Here is a 15,331-nt window from a genome sequence, read left to right on the forward strand (position 1 = left end):
CACCAGCATGCGGTACTGGCAGGGGTTTCCAATATTTTTTAGGTGACTATTTCTACCCTTGTTGCTAGGAGATAGCAAATTACTTTGCTACTTTTGCAAGCTGGGGGTAGATTTTCCTGTCCATATTTTATAGATAAGGTAGTATTTTATTATCTTAGTTTTATGCAGGTGGCTTCCTTTCAGCTCTCCACACTCATGGGATCTGAGATTTGGACTCTCTTCTCTCTATTGGTAATAAAACTCCAGCTCCGAGGCCTATATCTGGTTCTGAACCCCCCAGCAACCATCTCGGCTTCAGCTCATACTTATAGTTTTGTTCTTTCTCTTATTCTGACACCTAGGCTGGCTGACTTGCTTTCAACCTCCTGCCCCTCTCTCTCTCATCTCTATCCCTAGGTCTCTCTCTTTTCTGCTTCCTTAGTGTACTTATGATTTAATGTTTTCATTTAATTTCATCCAGCATTTCTGTGTGTCTGGAATAGGAAGAATTATTCTACATCAGTTCAGCCATATTTGTTGATATAATCTTAAAGTATCTTAAATATTAATTAAAACAATATGAGGCCGGGCATGGTGGCTCACGCCTGTAATCCCAGCACTTTGGGAGGCCGAGGCGGGTGGATCACCTGAGATCAGGAGTTCGAGATCAGCCTGGCCAACATAGTGAAACCCCGTCTCTAGTAAAAATACAAAAAGTTAGCCGGGGGTGGTGGTGGGTGCCTGTAGTCCCAGCTATTCAGGAGGCTGAGGCAGGAGAATCGCTTGAATCTGGGAGACAGAGGTTGCAGTGAGCCGAGATCGTGCCATTGCACTTCAGCCTGGGCAACAAGAGTGAAACTCCGTCTCAAAAAAAAAAAAAAAAAAAAAAAAAAAGGCAAAAATACATGTGTACGTATCCTTACAACATTGGAATACTGCCTGACATATACACTGCTAAGTAAATTATAGGTACTTAATAATAGCCAGCTTTTATTAAACACTTATCATTTGCTAAGAATTGTTCTAACTTCTTTATGTGTCTTTACTCATTTACTCTTCATAACAATTTTATAAGGTTGGCACTGTATCATTTCATACTATTATTTTATAAATGAGAAAACCAAGACACTGGGGTATTAAATAATAGGATTTTAAATCCAGGAAGTCTATCTCCAAAGCTTTCCAGCTTTATTAAGATATACCTTAAATACAATAAAATGAACTAATTTTAAGTGTAGAATTTGATTCATTTTGGCAAATTATACAGTCAAGTAACCGACATTATGATCATGATATCTATTAGAACACTTCCATCAACCCGAAGAGCTCCCTTTGTCACTTTATAGTTAATCTTAACCCCCTACCCACTCTCCTCTAGCCAACAGTGATCTGTTTTCTACTATAATTTTGCCTTTTCTAAATTTCTTTCTTTCTTTTTTTTTTTGAGACGGAGTCTCGCTATGTCGCCCAGGCTGGAGTGCAGTGGCGCGATCTCGGCTCACTGCAAGCTCCGCCTCCCGGGTTCACGCCATTCTCCTGCCTCAGCCTCCCGCGTAGCTGGGACTACAGGCGCCCGCCACCACGCCCGGCTAATTTTTTTTTGTATTTTTTAGTAGAGACGGGGTTTCACTGTGTTAGCCAGGATGGTCTCGATCTCCTGACCTCATGATCCGCCCGCCTCGGCCTCCCAAAGTGCTGGGATTACAGGCGTGAGCCACCGCGCCCGGCCGCCTTTTCTAAATTTCTACATAAATGGAATTACATACGATGCAGTGTCTGGCTTCTTTTGCTTAGCATAATACATTTGAGAGTCACAGTGTTGCAAATATTCATTGTTTATTACTTTTAATTGCTGAGGAGTATTCCATTAAATATACGGACCACATTTTGTTTATCCATCGTCAGTGGATGGACATTGAGTTGACTCCAGTTTGGAGTGTTCACAAATAAAACTGCTACGAATATTCCCATACAAATCTTTAGGGAGACATACGCTTTCATTTCTCTTGGATAAACATCTAGGTGTGAAATTACAAGATTTTATGTTTAACTTTTAAGAGACCAGGCATAGTGGCTCACATCTGTAATCTCAGCACTTTGGGAGGCCAAGGTGGGAGGATCTTTTGAGCTCAGGAGTTCGAGACCAGCCTAGGTAACATAGTGAGACCCCATCTCTATAAAAAAAAAATTTTTTTTAATTAGCCAGGCTTGGTGGCATGCACCTGTGGTGTCAGCTACTCAGGTGGTTGAGGCAGGAAGATTGCTTAAGCCTGGGAGGTGAGGGCTGCAGTGAGCCATGATTGCACCACTGCACTCCCGTGACAGAGCAAGACTCTGTCTCTGCAGCCCCCCAAAAAAATTTTAGGCTGGGCACAGTGGCTCATGCCTATAATCCCAGCACTTTGGAAGGCCAAGGTGGGTGGATTACTCGACATCAGGAGTTTGAGACCAGCCTGACCAACATGGTGAAACCCTGTCTCTACTAAAAATACAAAAAATTATCCAGGCGGTGCCTGTAATCCCAGCTACTCAGGAGGCAGAGGCAAGAGAATCACTTGAACCCAGGAGGCAGAGGTTGCAGTGAGCCGAGATTACGCCATTGCACTCCAGCCTGGGCAACAAGAGCAAAAAAGTCTGTTTCAAAAAAAAGAAAGAAAATTAGCCATTACAGTGGGTATGTTATGATATCTCATTATGATTTTAATTTGCATTTCCCAAATGACTAATGACATTCGTCATCTGTATATCTTTGGTAAAATCTCTACTCAAATATTTTGCCCATATTTTAATTGAGTTATTTGCCTTTTACCTATTGAATTGTAATCACTCTTTACATGTTCTGAAAATAAGTCCTTTACCAAATATATACTTTGCACATGCTTTCTCCTGTCTGTGTGAAGTCTGTACTCTTAACCATTTTCTACATTGCTTCTCAATATTTGTTGAAATTGAGAAACTTCTGCAGGATAGTGACCCCTTCCTACTAGCAATTGTGTGTTTTAATGTTAACAAAAGGTAAGAAAACCCTGTTGACACTTTTGTTTGAAGACTGAAAGTTCACGTTTTCACTATTTATCAAATCTCTTCCATTTTGGTACAGAATAGAACAGTCCTTTTTTGGATTTGAAGAATCGATGAGGTCACAGGTGTGATTACCTATGAATTCTCTGTCTTTACTGTCCATTGAAAATAACTAGATAACTCTCAGCTCTGGGTAACTTGCCCTAAGGTGCCCTGTTTTTAATTTTCTAGTTGTTTTGTTTCATTATGGAGATTGACGGTTTCCAGCAGTTAGACCTAGAGAAGAGTGTACCTTCCAAAAAGACTACTCCTAAAAGGATTATCCATTTTGTTGACGGAGACATCATGGAAGAATATAGCACAGAGGAGGAGGAGGAAGAGGAAAAAGAGGAGCAGAGCACAAATTCAACACTTGACCCTGTAAGCTTAGTATATCAATATTAGGGAACATGGTGGGGGAGGCAGTGAATGAACAAGAGATTGAGCCAGACAAGGTTTATAGAAAGAATAGCTTTAAGCTAAGTCCTTGGTCTCCTTTTTTGCTTTCTAAATCCACGCGTAGACAACTTACAATTTTAATCATCTTAGTCTCTTCATCTGTGAGAGAGAAAATGGAACATATTATATAGAGCATTTTGAATTCTCTACATTAAAACAAATCTGCAGTCACCATTCCTGTTATTAACTACTCTATCTCAATTTATCCTTTTTTCAGTCTAAACTTTCCTGGGGGCCCTACCTACGATTTTGGGCAGGACACATAGCAAGCACCTCATTTTCTAGTAAGTACTGCTAAGGTTATTTTTTTCTATCCTAAACAAATGTATATATCGCTAGGCCCTCAGAGTATGTGGGACTTCCAATTGTGTAAGCCACTCCATCGCATCCTGAATAAGTGAGATCTGGGCTAAGCTTTCATTCCCAAAGGCACAGAACTTCGCATCCTCAGGCAGACCCTTCATCTTTTACCAACTCTCATCAGGAAATTCTTATCTCGGCCCAAATTTTATCTACTTCTAAAGTTCCTACTTACCTTTCTTAGAACCATACAAAACTGCTATAGATGCCTCTTTCATAGGACAGAGGGCAATATTTGAGGGCAATAATCAGTCCTCCCTGAGTTGACTCTTCTGAATAAACTTCCAAGTTAAAAAAACAATTATTGTTGTATGACACGGTTCTAAAAGTTTCTAACTTCCCTCATCATAACTGCTTTATTATAAACATGAACTTTATTGATCCCTCCTGGGGGCATAATGAATGGGCTAAGTGAATACTTATAACAACTAAAATACTAAATCTTATTTTGCTTGACTTTCACCAATTTTTTAAGACATAGTTGACAACATCTAATTACTCATTTCCTTCTAACTTGCACATCTTGTGAATATGATAGGAAGGCAAACTACTTTAAGAGTCTGAGAAAATAGAAATTGTATTAATAGCTCTTAGAAATTGATCATCATTCATTCATTTAAAAAACATTAGTAAGTGTCTACTATATGCTCAGCACTGTGCTGGACCCTGGGATACAAAGATGAATGACAAGTCTCTGCTTTCAAGGGACTCAATATTCAGTGAGTCGTATAGACCAGCAAACATGCTCATAATTATAATTTGTTGTCACAATTGCCAGGGTAGAAAGTGTATAGGGACTCTGACCTGGAAGACTCGGGCATGCTGACATGTGGGGGAGACCCCTTAAGAGAGCTATGAAAGTGTGGCTGACTAAGGCTAGCTTGAGGACCATGAAAGTGACCAGGGAATCTTTAGATTACAGTAAAAAGTAAAGATGGGGTGATTTAGGCAGATGGTATGAACCTTCAAGAAATAAGTGCTTTTACACAAGCGCAGAGGGTTAGTGATTTGGAAGTTACATTGAAAATCCCGTGAATACCAACCCTACCCTGACCACAATAAGTTAACAGAAAAAAAAAAATGCTGTCTTCCAGAAAGCTCTCTACACTTCGGTTAAGGCAAAAGGGTTTGAAAAGATATGTTTTAGAGGGAGGGAATTGGAGAAGATTAGGTCAGGTAAAAGAAGCAAAACTCAATATGGGATTGAGAGTATGGAGAAGAAGAATGATTTGCATGCTGGGTTTTGATTTAAGATTGCAGGGATAGGATGTATGGTGAGCCTAGCTTCCTTGTGAGTTCCAAACAGAACTGCAGTGGTAAAATGCTCCTGACTGGGGCTTCAAGATTGTGGTGGAGGCATAAAGATGCTAGCAGTCAGTGCTGTGGTCTGTCTACACAGAGATTTTGTTTGAATGGAGTTGGAACTCAGATGACACGGGTAATTAATTTTTTCAATTTAAAATTCTAGTAGGTCATAAACAGGAAAGCTTCCTAAGATTTATTTTAATATATTTTTTAAAAGTTATCTTCTACACATGTACTAGGCAGTGCAGCAAATAAACAGGACAAAGAGATAGCTAGCATATTAATGAAAAGATAAGACATATTTAAAAACAGCATCATTTTGATGTCCTATATGAGCAATATTCCAAGAGGTAGAATGAGTCAGAGGAATCAGAAAGTCCTATAATTGAGCGGTAAGAGAAGGCTGTCGGAAATCCTCTAATTGTAAAGGAGAACTTTTCTAGGAGACTTCTTTAGGAAACCACTCATTATTCATGCTATGCCTTTATCCCTGACTCTAACAATCCCAGTGCTGAGCCTGCAGGCCACCTTGCTACTGAAGGCAGAAAAGGAAGGCCTTAAACAACTTCCGAGAAGTCTGTCTGGATGCATGGAAGAATTCCTGATGTGGGTCTTGGTAACACTGGATTGAGTTTGGGTTTAATTTGAAATATACTTGGAGCAGATGTTTAGCCGGTATGCATGGGGATAATGAGCAATACCTGTTCTGATTGCTCAGGACCCATGCTATACCTGTTGTTAAAGTATACTGAAAATCTCTCCTGATATATACATCTGGAAAAAATAGTTTATATATAATCCCATATAAAGATAGAAGATTTGACAAATTTCCTTTGAATCCTAGAATTTTTGAGAGGCCAAGGCAATTGAAATGTTTTGTCGGCCTTGAAGTTAAGTGTAGTAATAGACCACTATTACTATACTATCAGAGTAGTTTAAACTCTGGGCATCTCAACTGATGCGAAGCTTTAGTTAGTAATTCAGTTTACGCAAGTGCTCGTTCTTTCTTTTAGCATGTGAATTCCTTGGTGGAAGATTTGCTGTCTTCTTCGGTCTTACTCAACCCAAATATCACTATGTGTTAAACGAGTTCTATAGGATACAAAACAAGGTATGTGACACTCTGATGGAGACAAGGGGCCTGAGATGGGAATATTGGTTGCTCCAACTTTAGGCCAGTATAGAAAAGTATTTTTCCCACCTGGTCATATGTACTATAATTTCACCAAGCTCCCATAGTCAGACTGACTTATTTTTCTAGTTCTGTTCACCCCGGGACACTTCTTCACATTTGCCTCACTCCTGCGAAGTTAGGATGTCATGAGCTGTGTTGTAGAAGAAGGTAGTTGGGTGAGAAGGCTCAGATTGCTTAAAGTAGAAGCTTCTTACGGGCATTATATACAAGAGGGGGAGTTCAGAGGTCTTTGTTTGTACAGTTAAACATTTCCTTATTTCTCCCCAAAACAGAAAAGTGACAACAAAAGTGAAAGGAAAGGATCAAAGGCCCAGGCAGCTGAGGTTCCTAATGAAAAGTGTCACTTGGAGGCTGGGGTCCGAGAGTATGGAACCATACAACAGGATGCGACAGAGGCCATTTCTCAGTGAAGCACCTCATCCAGGGAGGGTCTGGTGGCAGATCCTAGCTCATGATGGCAGCAAAGACTGCAGTTTCCCTGGATCTCTGTTCCTTGGCCATTGATTACCATGGCAACAACACCAGAGGTAGCACTTCTGAGCCAGATCTGATCCTAATCTCCGTGTGACTTAGTCTCAAGCATCCAGGAATTACAAGCAATAATGAGAGTAATTTTGGACACTTTCTCAGAATAATTTTTATATTCAAGCCACCCCACCTCAACTCCACCCCCGTGATACAAGTCCCATGTGTACTGACATTTGCACGTAGCATAAATGCCTTAAGGAACTTTGGGACTGGGAGTTTTTGGCTGAAATCCTCTGTCATGGGATGAGGGTACAGTAAAGAAGCTCTATTCCTCAGAAGAAAATTTGGGTACCACAAAGTCTAAATAAATCCCCTTTCAGGGTTTGATATAGGTGTGTACTTCCAACAACCATCCTGGCTTAGTTGGGGATTGTTTTACAATAAGTAAACATTGCTAATAATTCTGTTACAAGATCATTATCAAGATCTTTAAGAATTAGGTACATCCCTCCAAATTAAAACAATTGATAAATAATATAAGCTCTAGAAAAAAAAAATTTTTTTTTTTTTTTTTGAGGCGGAGTCTCGCTCTGTCGCCCAGGCTGGAGTGCAGTGGCGCGATCTCGGCTCACTGCAAGCACCGCCTCCTGGGTTCACGCCATTCTCCTGCCTCAGCCTCCCGAGTAGCTGGGACTGCAGGCGCCCGCCACCACGCCCGGCTAATTTTTTAGTATTTTTAGTAGAGACGGGGTTTCACCATGCTAGCCAGGATGGTCTCGATCTCCTGACCTCGTGATCCACCCGCCTCGGCCTCCCAAAGTGCTGGGATTACAGGCGTGAGTCACTGCGCCCGGCCAGAAAAAAAAAATTTAATGGATTATTTTCTTATTTATTTGTCAAGAAATTTTCAAAACCTGGAAAGATCGAACATGGAAATCATTGTTAGATAACACAGGGTGTGCTGGCCAAAGTAACTGTGATACATTAATAGCAAAAAACAAACCAAAAAAAAAAAATGAAAAACACAGGGCCTGCAGTAGTAAGACATGAGTTCCAGTTTCACTTCTCCCATTTACTAGTTGTGTGATTTGAGATGTCTAGATTTCTGAGCTCCAGTCTACTTTGTAAAATATGGGTGACTTGACTTTGCTTGTTATTGTTATACAGAATTATGAGAAATAATAATTTATTGTTGTTTTAAGCTTTGGAGTGGTTTGTTATGCAGCCATATATAACTGAAATTATAGCTCTAAGAGAAGAGGAAGTTGGAATTAATTTAATATGAAATCAAAGACAGAAGTAGGCCTGGAGCATAAGGAGTTGTGAGTTGAATATAGTAGGATAGGATAGATTATGCTGCACAGACACCTCCAAAATCTCAGTGTCCTAAAACAAGAAAGTTTATTTCTTTCTCTTGAGAAGTCCACTGTCAGTTTAGGTGGCTTCCCAGACAGGTGTTCTCCATGTGATAGCTCAGTGTTGCATGCTTCTTTGATCTTATGTTTCCTCCATACTGTGATGTGCTCTCGGGGTTGCTGGAAAAGGAACAGCATGGAAAGTTAAGCAGTGGCAATCAATATCTCCACTAACAATGAATCATGTCACCTCTGTGTATGTTTCGTTCACCAAAGAAAATCACATGGCTATAATTAATTTTATGGGTGTCTGAGCCTCCTAAGATAGCTGAGAAAAGGAAACACTTTCTTCTAATGGCATAGGAGATAAATGGTAGGCTCAAGGATCAATATGATATTGATTTACTCTCAGCTCTCCTGCCTCTTTGTAACCCAGTAGCCCTGTGCAAGTTACTCAACTTCTCAATGTTCTCATCTATAAAACAGGTTTGAGACAGGAAGCAAATATAATTTGAACCAGCTTTATGCAACAAAAAAGAATTTTGTGGAAAGTACACTGAGTTATCAAATGGACACCAAAGGGAGATTAGTCTCAGTAGGATCTGAACAGTGTGACAAGCAAGCACCCAACAGGTACTGTCTGTCCATCCCTCATCTTTCTTGCCCATGAGGAAGATGCCCACTCTATAGGTCTTCATAATTCCTCTGTTCAAGTGACTGATATACTAGTCTTTCGTCCCCATTTCAAAGCATAGTGGGGATAGAATCTGTTTCGCTCCTTTTTGTCAAGTATCACTCTCTAATTCAATTAATTGTGGCCAGGGAGATGGAGCCTTGTAGTAGCAACATGGTTATGGGACCTATTTCTGGGTTAGGATGGTTCTCAGGAAAAGGAAATTGCAGTGAGCTAGGTAGGTATCCCATGACTGTTTCACGTTAAAATTGAGGAAAAGCATGTAAAGCTGTGGCTCTAATAAGGTGCTTAAGTCATAGTATCAATTACAATTATTAATACTTATGATGGTTAATTCTATGTGTCAGCTTGACTGGGCCACAGGATGCCCAAATTAAACATTACTTATGGGTGTATCTGTGAGGATATTTCTGGATGACATTAGCATTTGAATTGTTGGACTCAGTAAATGGATTGCCTTCCCAATGTGGATGAGCATCATCCAATCCACTGAGGGCTTGAATGAAACTAAAGGCCAAGGAAGGAAGAATTTGCTCCTTTTTTCTGCCTCATTGCTTGAGCTTGGATATATCATCTCATTTCATCTTCTCCTGCCCGTGGACTGGGATTTACTACCTTGGCTTCTCTCATTCTTAGGTCTTTGAACTCAAACTGATTTATATCACTGGCTTTCCTGGGTCTCCAGTTGGTGAATGGCAGATTGTGGGATTTCTCAACCACCACAATCATAATAAATTCATTTCCTCATAATAAATCTCATTGTATCTATCTATCCAATTATCTGTCTATCTACCTATGTCTCTATAAATCTATGCTATTGGTTCTGTTTCACTGGAGAACCCTGACTATTATAATATTGAATGAGAATCCCGGTTTCATGGATTCTGAACGGCTTGTCCCCACTGAAGAGTCAGTCTTAGGTCTTCATCTGACATGTTCTGTTAGTCCAGTTTCAAGGTGAAGTAAATCTGAAGGTTTTATCATATTGCAGAAGTGACCAGGTCTATCAGTTAAGCATTGGTTACTTCAGTCTTAGGTGTCTGATCATACTAACAATCTATACCTGATTTACTTACTATTTTGCTTCAGAATAGCCCTAGGAATGGACTGTTTTTGACTTTTCCACTTTTCTAAAAAATTATCCACTTCTTGAATATCCACTTATTGATGATTCTAAGGAACTAGGTGGGCTTTTCCCTTTCAGACACCCCTCTCTCTCACAAGAGAAAGAGGGCTGCTCTCCTTTCTCTTTCTTTTGCCCATTAAACCTCTGCTCCTAAACTCAAAAAAAAAAAAAAAAAAAAAAGAACTAGGCAAAACAAAGTGTGATATTTGAATTGAAGAAGTGGATTTTTATCTAGCAAATGTTATACTCTCAATTTAATTTTCTTTTTCACTAAAAGAAAAGATTCTCTTGTGGTCAGTGACCATATGCAAATCAATTGAATCTTAAGCAAAATATAATAAAGAAGACAAATGGAACCAAATACCCAGATCTTATCAGACTGTTCCTGCAGGATAAGTCCACAGTTTCTTTAATATTAAAATTAATTCATTTATTTAATATTAATTGGACATCTACTATGTGCCAGGTTTTTTTTTTTTTGCTTGTTTTTTTTAGGTACTATTAACAAAGAAGACAGAAATCTCTACTTTCCTGTTAGCCTTGAATTCCCAACAGCTAAATTATTAGGACATTCAGTCTTTGTATGGTCAGCCTCTCAGATGGTCCTCAACGATCTCCACCTCCTGCTATTCATACCTTGTGTAGTTCCTTCTCACACTGCACTAGGGTGATTTATGTAACCAAGAGAATATGGCAGAATTAATGATATGCCACTCCAGAGATTGTTATAAAAGATACTTTGGCTTCTGTCTTGATCTTTCTCACTACTTTTCTCTTGGATCATTCATTCTGAAGGAAGCCATCTGCCATGTTATGAGGACATTCAGCCAGTGCAGCAGACTGAATATGTTCCCCCACAAATTCATATATTGAAACCCTAATCCCAGTGTGATGATTTTGGAGGTGGGGCTTTTGGGAGGTAATTAGGTCATGAGGGTGCAGCCCTCATGAATGAGATTAGTACACTCATAAGAAAGGCCAGAGAATGGCCTGGTGTGGTGTCTCATGCCTGTAATCTCAGCACTTTGGGAGGCCGAGGTGGGCAGATCATGAGGTCAGGAGATTGAGACCATCCTGGCTAATATGGTGAAACCCCATCTCTACTAAAAATACAAAAAATTAGCCAGGCGTAGTGGCGGGTGCCTGTAGTCCCAGCTACTCGGGAGGCTGAGGCAGGAGAATGGCGTGAACCCAGGAGGCCGAGCTTGCAGTAAGCCAAGATCATACCACTGCACTCCAGCCTGGGCGACAGAGCAAGACTCTGTCTCAAAAAAAAAAAAAAAAAACATGGCCAGAGAGCTAACTGGCTCTCTTTCAGCATGTGAGGATAGGATGAGAAGTCAGCAGTCTGCATCCCAGAAGTGTGCCCTCGCCAGAACCTGACGATGCTGACGTCCTCATCTCAGATTTCCAGTCTCCAGAGCCGTGACAAATAAATTTCTGTTGTTTACAAACTACCTAGTCTACAGTATTCTGTTATGGCAGCCTGAACTGATTAAGACTTGGAGAGCTCATTGTGCTAAGAAACTTTCATCTCCAGCGAAAAACCTTTGAGGAACTTGAGGCCTGCCTACAACCACGTGAGTGTGCTTGGAAGACCGCCTTCCTCCAGCCTGCAGAGGATTGCAGCTCCAGGCAACAGCTTGCGCGCAACCTCATGAGAGATGCCGAGCCAGAACCTCCCAGCTAAGCCACTCCTGGATTCCTGACTCATTGAGAATATGAGATAAATGTTTATTGTTTTAAGCTACTAAATGTTATGGTAATTTCTTATAGTGGATTGGATAACTACTTCATTTTTTATTCCTAAATATTCCTAAGGACTTCTGAGGATAAGCTAATCCAAGAACTATAATGCACCCAGAAGGAGTACAGGAATTTTACCTTACTCCCTCAAGGCTAGATGGAACTCACTGAGCTGTATCAGATAAGCTTCCTGCCTTACTGCGCTGTGTGGGGGCCTAACTAGGCAACCATTGCCTGCAAGTTGAATCTGGCTGTTTTATTTGCCATCACTGCCAATTCCCATATTTGCCACCTGCTGAGTCACCCAAAGGGATTTTCATTGTACCAGGAAAAACACTTCTATGAAATGTTAGTCATGAGCATCCCAAAGTGAAAAAGTTTAGGTTCCCAGAAAGTACAGCTTTTTAGCAATAAAATATTTTACTCAGATATCCATAACCATTTTCCTCAAAGCACAATCATAATGTCAAGTTGACTCAGTAGGAAGGTATATTAGTTCATTCTCACACTGCTATTAAGAAATACCTGAGACTGGGTAATTTATAAAGAAAAGAGGTTTAATTGGCTCATGGTTCCATAGGCTGTACAGAAAGCATGGCAGCATCTGCTTGGCGTCAATCATGGTGGAAGGCAAAAGGGAAGCTGGCACTTCACATGGCAGGAGCAGGAGGAAGAGAGAGGGGGAAGGTGCTACACACTTTTAAACAACCAGATCCCATAAGAACTCTGTCATGAAAATAGCACTAAGGGGATGGTGCTAAACCACCAGAAACCTCCTGCATGATCCAATCACCTCCCACCAGGCCACATCTCCAACATTGGGGATTACAACTGAACATGAGATTTGGGTGCGGACAACCATACCAGAAGGGGTTCCACCATTGGCCATGCTCTATAATCAGAACCAATGCTCTTCACCTACAATCCGGACACTGGTATAGTACTTGTCAGGGGTCCAGACTCTCCCTCTTTTATAGTAGGTTTCCTCTTGAGCCTTTATTATCTTTCCATGCCATCTGGTCTTGGTCAGTGTCATCCCAGCCCATCTTAACTCATTTTTCTCTCCTTGAACCTGAGAGAAGATGTTGCAGTCCTAGTCCTTTTCCTCCCAGGAGGCATTTCTGCCCTTTGTAAATTCATGGATGCTAAATAAAATGTGGAGAAAACATATTGCCCTGCTCTATCTGGCAGCTTCCAAGATTCAATGATATATTGGGAAAGGAGTAACTCACTTCCCCTTCCAGCAACATGTAAGCCCTAGACTCCTGCCAGGCCAAAAATATCCCCGATTAAACAAATTATGTAGCAGAAAGTCTTTGAATTAATAAACCAAATTTGAATAATTATCTGGTTCTTGATGTTTTTAGTTATTTATTATGACCATACTTCACTGTGCGTAATGCAGGTAAATGAAAGTTAATTTTATTATTTCTCTTTCTAATGATGGATTCATGTAAACCTTTAACTTCAGAGTGGAAATTCAGGGAGTCTCAAGTGATCAAAGAAGCTCTTTAGCAAATGCACACAGACAATCTTACCCCCCTTTATCTTCATACATACAAAATTCAAATGTCTTTCCCTGACTGGGCAGTCCTGCCAAGAATTGTTTGGGTCTTTTTCATCTTTGTTGGTGAGGTGGTCCTTCAATTATCTGTAAATGTTTCTATCCTCTGCCAAATTACACCACTTCCAAATGCAAGATATAATTATTTCGTCTACCTACAGCAAAATGAAGCCAAGTACACCTTGAATCATTTTCATTCTCAGGTATCTTATATAGGTTTGCCAAGAGCCGGGAAACACAGTGGTCAGCTTTTTAGGCAAAAGTGTTGAAAGCTCTTCAGGGAAAATCTTCTCTGTAAGTTTTCATTTAAGTTGGGAACCAGAGGGGAGTGGCATGGTTCTATCAATCTGAGTTTAATTTGGGTGGGAAGTATTTTTACTGGGCAAAAAGGAAGTGGATATTATTTTCCTGGAACATTTACTTAATCTGTCATCTTCAAGCCTGCCCTCAGGCTTGACTGGCTGTATAAATCAGGACAAAGTGGCAGAAACAAAATTCTCTTCAGAATTGAGTGAATTTCTGTAGAAAACGTGTCCCAAGGTAAGCATTTTATGATGGTCTTTGGTGTCTTGGGGAAAAAATTTGTTTCAGTGACAGAGCAAGATGACCCCAAGAGTAAGATGACCCCAAGAGCAAGACAGCTCCCAAGAATGTGGTGATGGTGGGAAAACCTACTTCTTTCTCTTCAAATTGTAAGAAGGTAGTTCTTGAAACTTTGTATATAAAATTATTAATGCCAATTTTAAGGAACTGATCAAAATATCAACTTTTCCTCATTGGCTGATGTGATGGCTAGTTTCATATGTCAACTTGGCTAGGCTCTAGTACCGAGTTACTTAATGAAATATTAAGCTAGGTGTTGCTATAGAGGTATTTCATAGTTAACATCTACAATCAGTTGACTTTAAGTAAAGGAGACGATGCTAGATAATATGGGTGGGGCCCCATCCAGGTAGTTGAAGGCCTTTAAGAGCAAAACCCTGAAGAGAAAGAAATTCTGCCTCAAGACTATAACATCAGCCGGGCATGATAGTTCATGCCTGTAATCTCAGTACTTTGGGAAGTCAAGGCAGGAGGATTGGTTGAGCCCAGGAGTTCGAGACTAGCCTGTGCAACACGGCAAGACCCCATCTCTACAGTCAGAAATTAGCCTGGCGTGGTGGCATGAATCTGTTAGTCCCAGCTACTCGGGAGGCTGAGGCGGGAGGATTACTGGAGCCCAAGAGATTCAGGCTGCAGTGAGCCATGGTGGTGCCACTGCGTTTCAGCCAGGGTGATAGAACGAAACCCTGTCTCAACAAAAACAAAAACAAACCAAAAAGAACCCCTACAGCTTCAAGTCTTACATGAGTTTCCAGCCTGCTGGCATGCCCTACAGACTTCAGACTTGCCAGCCCCCATAAGGATGTAAGCCAATCCCTTGAAATAAATCTCTTTGATTCTGTTTCTCTAGAGAACTCTGACTGATAAAGCTGTTACCCAACATGCATTTAGGAAGTTACGACTACCATATTTAGTTAACTATCATGTGGGCCAGTTGGCCAATATTACCATCATGCGGCGTGCAGGACAGCTGTCTTCTCTGCTTCATCTTAGTTCACACAGTCCAGATTTAAACATACTTACACTCTCACATTCTTGCACAAAAACCTTTCAAATGACGTTTAACATCTTAATATTTACGAAGAAGTACCTGGGCCTGTGTTCACTCTTTCTACAGATTAATGGCAATCACATAGAACTGCGTAACTGAGAACTAAAACCTTTCCATCCAGCTGGCTGTGGGACAGCGAGTGGATAAAAGACAGGCCCAGCAGTTCCCACCAGAGGCAGAACGTGAATGCCTGGAATCTGAGAAGGGAACTTGGAGATTAAAGGAAAAGCACAGTGAGTATTCAAGAGCCAGGAAACCTAGATTTTAACTCCAGGGTCTCTAGTCATTAGCTGGGGGGCCATACTCAGGCCAAGTTTCAGACTTGTCCTCAAAGTGAGGATAATAAAAGCCAGCATCCCTACAAAA

General features: G+C 40.7%; 1 protein-coding gene across 1 annotated transcript; it reads left to right on the forward strand.

Annotated features, from left to right (window-relative positions):
• The first annotated feature begins 3,245 nt into the window (after positions 1–3,245).
• Positions 3,246–6,768, forward strand: FAM177B (family with sequence similarity 177 member B). The gene is made up of 4 exons (XM_031016155.3): positions 3,246–3,420; positions 3,716–3,782; positions 6,177–6,274; positions 6,631–6,768. Exons 1-4 carry the CDS (start codon positions 3,247–3,249, stop codon positions 6,766–6,768), a joined length of 477 nt encoding a protein of 158 aa, XP_030872015.2. The 5' UTR covers position 3,246.
• The last annotated feature ends 8,563 nt before the right edge of the window (positions 6,769–15,331 follow it).

This window comes from Gorilla gorilla, chromosome 1 (assembly GCF_029281585.2).
Source record: "Gorilla gorilla gorilla isolate KB3781 chromosome 1, NHGRI_mGorGor1-v2.1_pri, whole genome shotgun sequence".
NCBI lineage: Eukaryota > Metazoa > Chordata > Mammalia > Primates > Hominidae > Gorilla > Gorilla gorilla.

Excerpts from the sequence above, each read along its gene's own strand:
- FAM177B (XM_031016155.3), top strand. The coding sequence starts at position 3,247 with ATGGAGATTGACGGTTTCCAGCAGTTAGACCTAGAGAAGAGTGTACCT. Across the intron at positions 3,783-6,176 it reads AGCAAGCACCTCATTTTCTA|CATGTGAATTCCTTGGTGGA; the intron begins GTAAGTACTGCT and ends TCTTTCTTTTAG. Across the intron at positions 6,275-6,630 it reads TCTATAGGATACAAAACAAG|AAAAGTGACAACAAAAGTGA; the intron begins GTATGTGACACT and ends TCCCCAAAACAG.